At 38.3% G+C, this 10,511-nt stretch overlaps 1 protein-coding gene across 1 annotated transcript; it reads left to right on the forward strand.

Moving 5' to 3' along the window:
* Nucleotides 1-696: 696 nt before the first annotated feature.
* Nucleotides 697-9,985, forward strand: LOC130077317 (rho guanine nucleotide exchange factor 18-like; the record flags this gene model as incomplete). The annotated part of the gene is made up of 4 exons (XM_056242519.1): nucleotides 697-1,244; nucleotides 7,798-8,122; nucleotides 9,161-9,274; nucleotides 9,393-9,985. Coding segments are annotated over 4 exons (1,121 nt in total), but the record flags the coding sequence as incomplete, so codon positions are not given.
* Nucleotides 9,986-10,511: the final 526 nt, after the last annotated feature.

The following is a 10,511-nucleotide window of genomic DNA, read 5'->3' on the forward strand; positions in this document are numbered from 1 at the left end:
TTTGATCTGGATTTTTTTTCTGTTACTCATTTGCTGGTTTGTTTGCTCTTTCTGTATTTGTACTTAGTTTTTTCTTTATTTTATTGGTTCTTTCAATTGTTTTGTTTTTATGACAGTCAGTTGTTTCTAGCCTTTCATTATTTTGTTTGTTCTTTCTTTCTTGTGTCATTTCAATTGTCTTTTCATTTTCTATCTTGTCTTTCATCTGTTTTCGTTTGTTGCTCTTGTTATATTTGTATTTTTTTGAGTGTCTGATTTGATTTGTTTATTTTTACTCTTTTTGTTTGTTCAGTTTTTTATTAATTTGCTGTTTTGAATGTTCTTATGATAGTCCGTTCTTTCTTGCTCTTTTTTGGTCTTTAATTCACTTTTTGTATGTCCTTTTAAATTTCGTTCTTTTCTTTGATTCTTTTGGTTTTGTTTGTTTCTTTGTTTCTGTTTTTTTTCATGCTTTTATTTGTTCTTTGGGGAAAAAGCATTTTTTTCATGCTTTTATTTGTTATTTGTTTGTTTTTTTTCATTCAGCTGTCCCTTTAATTGCCTTTTTTCTTTTTTTCTTTCATTCTGTTTTCATTGCATTGAATTTACATTCTTACCAGACACTTTCTTACCAAAGCGCCTTCCAAAGTGCACAAATCATGTTTGAGCAAATACAAGGACAGGCAGCTGAGAGAACACACCGCTTGCTTAACTAAGCCTTAGTTACCAGGAAGCTCTCAACAACTATCCAAACATCAAGTCTCTTCTGTCTCCTTCCCCCTCAGGCCATAGTTTCTCAACAGGACAGCCACATCGAGCTCCAGCGGGCCTCTTTCCTCACCGCCGAGCGGGACCGGCCCGGCAGCCGGAACCGCGGCACCGACGTGCTCCTGGAGCAGGAGAAGCAGCGGAACCTGGAGAAGCACCGCGAGGAGCTCGCCAACTTCCAGCGGCTGCAGAGCCAGCATCGGCAGGAGCAAGCGCGCTGGGAACGGGAGCGGGAGAGGCAGCGGCGGCAGGCGGAGGCAGACCAGCAGCGGCTGAAGGAGAAGGAGGACGAGTGTCGCCGGCTGGAGGTGCGTTTGGCCGAGGACAGGCAAGAACTGGAGAGGCAAAGACAGACGTACCAGCAAGACCTGGAGAGGCTGAGAGAGTCCACACGTGCGGTTGAGAAAGAGAGAGAACGGTTGGAGCAACAGAGGAAGCTGAAGAAGCACAACACGGTGCCGAATACTGCGGCTCTTTACGCACAGGAAGTTGGACAGGTGAGATGCCACCTGACTCGAGTTGTTTCCATTCTTACTGTCTGTCTCTATAAGAATCTTGGTTCTCTTGGATGGCCACAAAATCTAAAACTACTTAACAATCTGAAGTTCCTTTAGACAGGTTTCTAAATACTTCCTTATCATCATACCAGTTCGACTAGTTGACACAAAAATGTAAGATTACATGCAAAATATTCAGGCTAAACCTAAAACTTAGCGCTCTCCAAAAACGTTCACCCTTGAATGAATTTTTAAGCATCCAAACAATTGTTTTGTGTTTAGCATCATGGTCAAATATTTTGGACAGTTTTGATTTGTTTTGAAATCTTTGTTGTACGTGTTTCCAGAAAGTTTGGACCCGGGTTTATTTGCATATCTAGGCCTACTCTTCAGAAGTTTGGTGTCTGTAATGTTTTTTTTATGTTTCTTAATCTCACCTGGCTTTATTTGATCAATGGCTATTTTTGTGGAGACCGTGATTTCTTTGATGAACAAAAAGTTCAAAAGGAGCAGCATTTATATGAAATGGGAATATTTTGTAACTCTTTAATTTACTTTTGATAAATGGAATGCATTTTTGCTGGATAAAAGTATTCATTTCTTTAAAATAAATCTTACTGACCACAAACTTTTGAACTGCTAAAGCAGTTAGCTAAAGCTAAAGAAATCTTGATAGTTAAAGTATTTCAATATTCTATATTTATCTCTATTAATGGCTTAATGACATTTTTTTTTTGTCAGAAATGATCACCATCAATTCAAACAAACAGCCATTGTTGTTAAAAATAATACAGTAAAATGTAATTTAAAAAAAACATTTTTCAAAAAAAAAAAAAAAAAAAGTTTTTATGTACCAATATAACAATACACACTAATATAAATTAATATTAATTTATATTCCTATTTTTAGCAAAACCTTATGAAACGATTGCTCAAGGAATCAAACTGAGCAACACTGAAGCTGAAGTTTAACTCGAATCTGTCATGAATATTTGCTATTCAGGGAAATGGCATTATACATGAAATTAGCATGATGTCACCTCTCCGCTCTCTTTCAGTGCCACACGTTATTATAAAAACAAGGTGTAGGTGTGCCAGCTGAGAGCATCTGCCTTTCCCACGGTCTCCTTTCAGCTTCTCTGTACAGGACAATCCATGGGAACAATGTGGCACTGTGTGGTTTCATAGCAGTGGCTTTGCTGATCGACCTGCCACCCTGCCCTACCTGTTTGCTGATGAGTCTGCTAGATTACCCAAGAAGCTCTCTGGGAAAAAAAGCAGACACTCGGTCAAGCGTTGTTTGAACAGTCTTATCCGGCTCACAAAAAGCCTCTGTAAACAGCGTAGAACAAAAGCCACATATTGTGCGATTTCCAGGTCTCGGTACTGAAACCATCCCATGCATTTTTGTCCAACAGTTTGACTAACTCCATCTGTTTGTGGTCAAACTCAGGAATTCTTCGTGATTTTCCTTCAGTCACGTTAAACTGATATGAGCGACACAGCCTGTCTGTCCGGTTGCGTGTGCATACTTGATGACTAGCCTCTTTCATTTTGACAGATTCCTCAGAAATGAACGCTGGACAAGGCGTCTTTCAGCCTCCGTTTAGACGTGGCCTGTGGAACCTCCAGAAACGGGGAACTTTCCTAATGGGCCGTTATGCTGTGACGTTAGCGATTTTAATAGGCAGTGGCCAAACGAAATGCAATCCAGCCAGGATCAGTTACGATCAGTGTTAGTCATTTTACAGCATTAAGGAGGAATGCGCATTTTAAGTTTACGGTCCGAAATCAAACGGCCACAGCCGGGCGTGTGTTTGCACTGCTGGGTTACAGATGAGCGTGAATCAGTGCTTTAGTGGAGAAGAATGAATGAAGGGACAGAGAAAAAGCATATTTTCAAAATCAACTAGTCATCGAGTTGTCAAAACGACTTGTTGACTACTCGGTCTTAAGGAAGCCCTGTGTTATTTCCTTTATTTAGTCATGTATGCGGTTTGTTAAAGGGTTAACTCACCCAATCTTCATGCACTCACCCTTATGTTGTTTCAAACCTGTATGAGTTTCTTTCTTCTGTTGAACACAAAAGACATTTTGAAGAATGTTGGTAGCCAGACAGTTGATGGTACCCATTGACTTCCATAGTATTTTTTTGTTCCTACTATGGAAGTGAACTGTCGTCAGAAACAGCCCCCTGACAGTAAGTTGCCGCAGCTCTGCTGTTCATTGTATGTTTTTGAGGTCACGCAGGCATGTCCGGTCATGCCTGGCCTTGTCGGATTTCCTGTGATCTCGGCTTATCTCAGGTTAGTACGGCTATGAGTCCATAGTAACCGTCTGTCCATGGTGCCAGGCTTCAGACCTTGTTTAAACATATGCCATATATAGAGATTTATCAGGACAAAGCTTATGCTTTTCGGTTCATTGAGAATGTTCTAGTTTCATATGAGCGCTTGTGAGTGTTCATTGAATTTGTTATGACCTAAAAACATTGGAATGAATCAGATTAAGCACATGGACAAAACATTTTGGCAAGTCGTTTTAACGGTTTCAGTACGATTTTATGCTTTCCTAATTGTGTCGTCCGTCTTTGTTTTGAGTTTCAACCGTTTCCTGGACTAGTTTTATTATCCGCTGTTTTGTTTTATTATCCGTCTCAGTGTCGGCTGTCATGTCTGATATAATGGGGGTTGTTTGACCTGGATGAGACCTGGTCTTTTGTTACTGCCTTAGTCACTTCCTTTTGTTAAACCAGGGCTCAACTCTTAAGATAACGTCGAATTTTGTGTCTTTCATGTGCTGCTTATCTATCTTATCTCTCGCTCGCTCGCTCATACAGTGCAGGTCAAAAGTTTGAAACGATTAAGAATTTTTAATGTCTCCTGCTCACCAAGGCTGCATTTATTTGGTTCAAAATACAGTAAAAACAGTAATATTGTGAAACATTATTACAATATAAAAAAGCTGTTTTCTATTCTAATATATTTTAAAGTGTAATTTATTCCTATGATCAAAGCTGTATTTTCAGCATTATTACTCCAATTTTTAGTGTCACATGATCCTTTAGAAATCATTATAATATGATTTGCTGCTCAATCGGTACTCATTTTTTATTAATGGTCATTATTATTATTGCTTAATATTTTTGTGGAAATCATGATAATTTTCTTTCCTTGAATAGAAAGTTCAAATGAACAGCATTTATTTTAATAGAAATATTTTGTAAAATTATACATGTCTTTACTGTCACTTTTGATGAACTTAAAAGTATTAATTTCTTTCTTAAAAAAAAAAAAATCCTTTTACCCCAAACTTTTGAATGGTAGTGTATCACAGTTTCCACTAAAGTATGAAGCAGCTCAACTGTTTTCAAAATTGTTAATAATAATAATAATAATAATAATGTTCCTTAAGCAGCAAATCATCATCATATTATAATGATTTCTGAAGGATCATGTGAAACTGAAGACTGGAGTAATGATGCTCCAAATACAGCTTTGCAGCATAGGAATAAATTACATTTTACAATTTATTCCAATACAAAACAGTTATTTTAATTTGTAATATTATTTCACAATATTACAGTTTTTACTGTATTTTTAAATAAATAAATGCAGCCTTGGTGAGCGAGTTGGTGACTTCTTTCAAAAACATTATTCCAAACTTTTGACCGGTAGTGTATTCCCCTTAAATTTGACGTCCAGCTTTTCAAAGGAGACAACTTAAATATGGCCGAGTATATTTTGCTTTTGTAAGATTTATATTCCACGTTCCTGTTTCCAAGGAGTCTGTCTTTGTGATGCTTCATCGTGAAGTAAAAACACCCAACACAAGCCTTCAGAAACAGGTATTTAGCACCATGATTTAAGAGCCACGTTTCCAGCAGCGAGCCCTTCCGACCAGCCCGTGCACAGCAGAGTTGCTCCAAATGAATATTTGCTTGAAGTATCCAGGGAAGTCTTGAGTTGGGAAAACCGCAAGGTATAATTACCTGCTAGCACCCTTTCATTAATACCAGCGCTGGAATGCAGCCAATCCTAATTGTTTATGTGATGTCAGTCAAGTCTTTGTGCCGAAAACCTTGCACATTTTTACGCTCTGGAAACCTTATATTTACTGAAGGCACCTTAAGGACTGGAAACAATGGAGCATCTGTGTTGGAATCCCAGCATTTGGGAAAACTAACATGGTTCAAGATGATGTCGCCCTGGGCAAGTTGGAGAAGGTCAGGCTTTTCCAACCTCTAGATGATTGACAATTTCAGAGGAAAATGTTTGGATGTTCTCCTAAACAGCATTTTTGTCCCTTTTTTGGTGAAATTATGGAAATTGGAGGGTGGAATTGTGACTTTCTGAAGCATGATGAACAGATTCAGGAGGGCGGCACTAGTTTCCATCACATCTTAAGGTGTGAAGAAGATTGGCCATCTTCTCCGCACCTTTAAGTAGAACAGGACATGATTATTCAATCTTTTCCAAGTGTGTTGATACGTCATGGTTAATTATTTGAACTCCTTGAACACATTTTTAAGGTTTACTTCTAGGTACTTCCCAGGAATTGCATAATCACTGTTGGGCCCTTGAGCAAGTCTTCTTTACACCAGGTGGACAAACATCCAAAGACTGCACACTATGTCCTTTGGATGAAAAGGACTTGGAGGGAGCCGCTCACTAACTGTTAGTGGCTGTTGTGCATTAATAATCTTCACCTCATACTGAACTTAGACCTTTCATGTGGAGCTGTCTTCAATTTGTGTTACATTTTATGCCTGTGTTGACTGCGCATCAGACGTCTTTGTTCCGCACGCAAAGCAGCATGTGTTTTACATTTAGCTTTGTCCTGTAAATCCCAAACTCTTCATACTGGATTTCCTACATTGCACATTAGCTCGGTATTTCCTGTGCTTAAACATGGACGTTGCTCTTCAGAAGCTGAGTTTAAATAGTCTCAACAAACTTTTTGGTCCATAATATTTACTAGATGCTTTCATTCAAAGTAATAGTTGAAGACAAGTGATTTATCTCAACAATTTCAGCTGTATTGTTTGAAGTTCTGCAGTTGGTACAATTCTTGGTTATTCATGAATCGACTTTATGTACGTTGTCCCACTGAATTCAGTGCAACAGATTATGAAAAAATGGCTTTCTGTACAATTTACAAAGATCTGATCGGACTGAACGATTATTGCGTAATGCTAATTTCAATATAAATAGTTTTTATGTTTGTGTATAATTTGTCGTATTTGATTCTGTTGTTAGCAAATCCATTCTCATGTAATTTGTTTGTTCACGCGTACGATCACACCTGTGTGATTAGAACGGTCAGTGCATCACGTGATCAACTGCTAAATTCAAACGTGCTTTCGCGCGTTGGCTGGTGCTGAGCCAGAGACGGACGCACTCAGTCATGTCATATATCACAACTATTGAGTGTTTTCAACCACATAATGTTTATTTTAGGTTTCAGACATTTGAATACACATAAGTACTAGCAAAACAATGATTTTGAGTTTGTAAAATACACACTGATGTCTATGGAAGCGGCAATAATAATCCTTTCCATTATAATAAGACGACACGTTTTATTCATATCAGATACACATTGTGTAAGTAGCTTTACATTTGACCCTATTCTTCTCCCAGTTCACCGGCCACTTACTTTCATGTATTTCGAGAGAAGTGGAGGAATTGACGTGTTGTAAATCCAACAGATCCGATTCTCTGAACTGTAAAACAAACAAAAATGGCGCCGCCCATTGTGCATACAGCTCAACTAACGCGATCGTTATAAAGATGTTTAAACAGCAAAACCCATCCACTTGCACATATTTGACAATCGGAATATCAGTGTTTCATGCTATAGCTAATACATTTGTGAATATTTTTGATAAAAAAGGAAAAATTACATAAAAGCAGATCATCATTCATTCAGCGCTGTGTTGTGGTTGCGCTGTGTTGACAAGCAATGACGCGTCACCATGGAAACATTAAAGTGACAAGTTCTAAATAACGGTCGCCTTGAAAAACTCACGCTGGGGGGTCAGTTAGAATATTTTAAACTTGCGTGTGAAAGGGTTAAATTCATTGTAAAGCCATTTTTGGATAAATTGTTGCATTTAAATCAGTTTTTCATAAATTCATTCTTGTATAAATTGTAACATTCAATTCAATCATTCATGAATCCGTTCTTGCGTAAATGGTTGCATTCAATTCAATTGTTCATAATTACATTCATATATAATTTGTTGCGTTCAACTCCATTCGTGTAAATAGTTGCATTCAGTTCAACGATTTATGGTCCCATTCTTGCAAAAATTGTCACATTTCGTACAAATTTATACAAGTTAATCCTGCAAGTGTTTCGCGATTCTCTATGATTGTATCTGAAGAGGTCTAACATTTTTTTGTGCATGCTCTCTTTATCTTTGCAAAATTGTCATAGTTTTGTCCTCATACTAATGCATCCGATGAATTAAGGTGTTAATCAACCCCTTTGCCTGAAATTGCTTATCCACATGCGGTGCTAAAGTTTGCATTTCACTTTTGTGTTTTAGCTTTCCGTTTCCTCCAGCTTCAACGGGGAACTGCTGTACGGCGGAGCAGGGGACCAGGCGCTTCCTCAAAAGTCTCTCCTGCGGGCCACTCTCTCAGCATCCCCCGCCGACTACCCCGAGCGTCCTGAAGTCCACTCGCGCCGAGAGAGCTCCTGCAACACCCTGCCGGCCAAGACTGAGGTTCCCATCCATCTCATCAGCACCACCAACCAGCTGCACAAGCAGGGCAGCGTCCAGCAGCAGATACCGACCAAACTCGCTGCCCTCAGCAAGGGCAAGGAGAAGAGCGGGAAGGGCAAGAGTTCGCACCGCACCGAGAGTTTGGGTCAGTACCACACTGGTCTGTGTCAGAGCATCTAATGACGTTCTTTGGGGGCCAGTTTGCTGATTTCTAAATCCGTCTTCTGTTTCACGGCTTCTGCTGGCATGAAGCGGATGCTGCTTTGAGAGGAACATTACAAATTTTGCATTGCGATGGCATTTTCATTACATTTTACTCCCAAATTGTCATTACCATAACTTATTCTCATTACCGTGATGCAAAGAAATTTTTTTTTTAAATCATTTTATTATTATTTGAATACATTTAAATTAAATATAATTGTAACTACTTTAATGTTTTTAATTTATGCTTAATTAATAAGCATTTTATTTTTTAATAAAATGTAGTTTTATTAATGCAATTCGGGGTTTTTTTTTGTTACTGTATTACAGTAATGAGAATTTCACTTTATTTATTTTTTAATGAGAACTTTGGGGGGAAATGTGTTTGTTTGCAAATTTTCAGTGCAAAATTTAAACCATCCAAATAGGCTTTCTCAGAAAATGCACATTTATTTTTTATAAAAGGGGATACAAAAGTTGTCTGAACAAATAAGATTTTTGTTATTGTATTACAGCAATGAGAATTCTATCTTATTTATTGTTTTTGGTAACACTTTATTTGACAGTTTTCTTGATATACATAATTACCTGTACTTATACTGTAGTAATAACAGTAAATTATGCATAATTACATGCTACCAACCTAACCTTTGTTTTATTATTTTTTCCATCACGGAAATGAGAAATGGGGGGAAATGTTTCATTGTTTAAGGTAAAACAAAGGCAATTGTTTAAGGTAAAGCCTAAAATAGGCTTTATTTTCTTTAAAAATAGAATCTTTTATTTGGGGTAAATTATTGACAGTTCCATTTTAAGATTAGTGCCGAACAGAGCAGTTCATTGTGGCATGAAGGTAGTTTGTCTCTTTTGTTGTCAAATATAGTCATAGATGATGTTTTTGGGTCAGTTTGCGACCACCTAACAATGTTCTTTGGGAGTGAATTTGCTGATTCCTAAATCCGTCTTCACTTTTTCACAGCTTCTGTTGACATGAAGCAGATGCTGCCCGTCAAGCTGTCAGCGAGGGATTCGGATGGAGGGCACAAAGCACGCCGGCCCATCAGCCCCCACCAACCACAACATTCACACTCAGGTAAGACAAACAACCGCACCCGACATTCCCGGCTCAGCCTGGACGGGCCGTGTCCCGCTGTGTAAACAGTTATTAGGCCCAGCTGACAGGCCTGTTGTCTGGTTTGCTCACCCTGCAGATTCCCTCATCCCTCCAGACGCTTACACAGACGCCCAGTCCAGCCTCGCGCCCGCCGCTCTCAAAACCCACAACCAGACCTCCCAGTACACTGTTAATGATGAAGCCGTCAAGGAGGACGTCATCTTTTTCTGAGCTCAGCATCCGATGGGACGTAAAGACTTTGCGTTGACGTTTCGGCCGGTCTTGATTCTTTACACAACGAACACATTTTAATCCCGTCTTAACTACTAACAAGTTTTATTGCAGCCTGTAAAAACAACAGGAAAAGTGTTTTAATTCGTGCGAAAAAATAAAAGGAGCATGTCCAGAAAACCCAAAGACTTTGACGGACAGCTTCAAGTGAAGTTAACTAACATGGAGAATTCTGTAGCATGCGCTCCGAACGTGCGATATGAAGGATAAATGGATGTTTTTGGTCGCGTATTGTTGTGGTGAGCTAATTTGCACAGCGTCAATGTCCCATTTCATTTCAAACACTGTATTTGGGACAACAATTTTCTGCAGAAGGATTCGGTTTGGTTTCAATTATAGTTAGTGGTCACTCTGGAAAGTCATTGTGGAAAACTTATGGAAAAAGACAAATAGATTGAACGTTTTCAATTTAAGTAACACATACTTGTTCACATACTGGTTTATTCTGTCCAAGATATTGTGTTTCTGACCGTACACTGTATACATTATTTTTATTTGATAATTAATATTCAATCCATTTCAGTGGTCGTTTTATTCACGTCGAAGATTTTTTCCAAACGATCATAAAAAAAAAAAGCAGTGAACGTGAAGAGAAACCAAGATTCTGTTTTTAATCTTTATATTAGTAGGTCTTTAAACAGAATGAAGCAAATTATCTCAATATTTTGAGGTTACATTCAAATTAAACTAATTTGAAGGACACAAATGTTTCAGATGTTAAATAAGCCATATTTTCAGCTTTCCAAATAATCAAAAGGTCCATCTAAGACATGAATTTGTTTAAATATACGCAATTGAATTCACAAAAACTCAAGGAGTTTCACCCCCCCCCCCCCCCCCCCCCCCCCCCCCAAAATTAAAAATGAGTATCATTACAATTTTGGTGTTATAATGTAATTTTCATTACATTTTACCCTCAAATTAT

This window comes from Rhinichthys klamathensis, unplaced genomic scaffold, assembly GCF_029890125.1.
Source record: "Rhinichthys klamathensis goyatoka isolate OS25496 unplaced genomic scaffold, OSU_Roscu_1.1 h1tg000727l_1, whole genome shotgun sequence".
Taxonomy (NCBI): domain Eukaryota; kingdom Metazoa; phylum Chordata; class Actinopteri; order Cypriniformes; family Leuciscidae; genus Rhinichthys; species Rhinichthys klamathensis.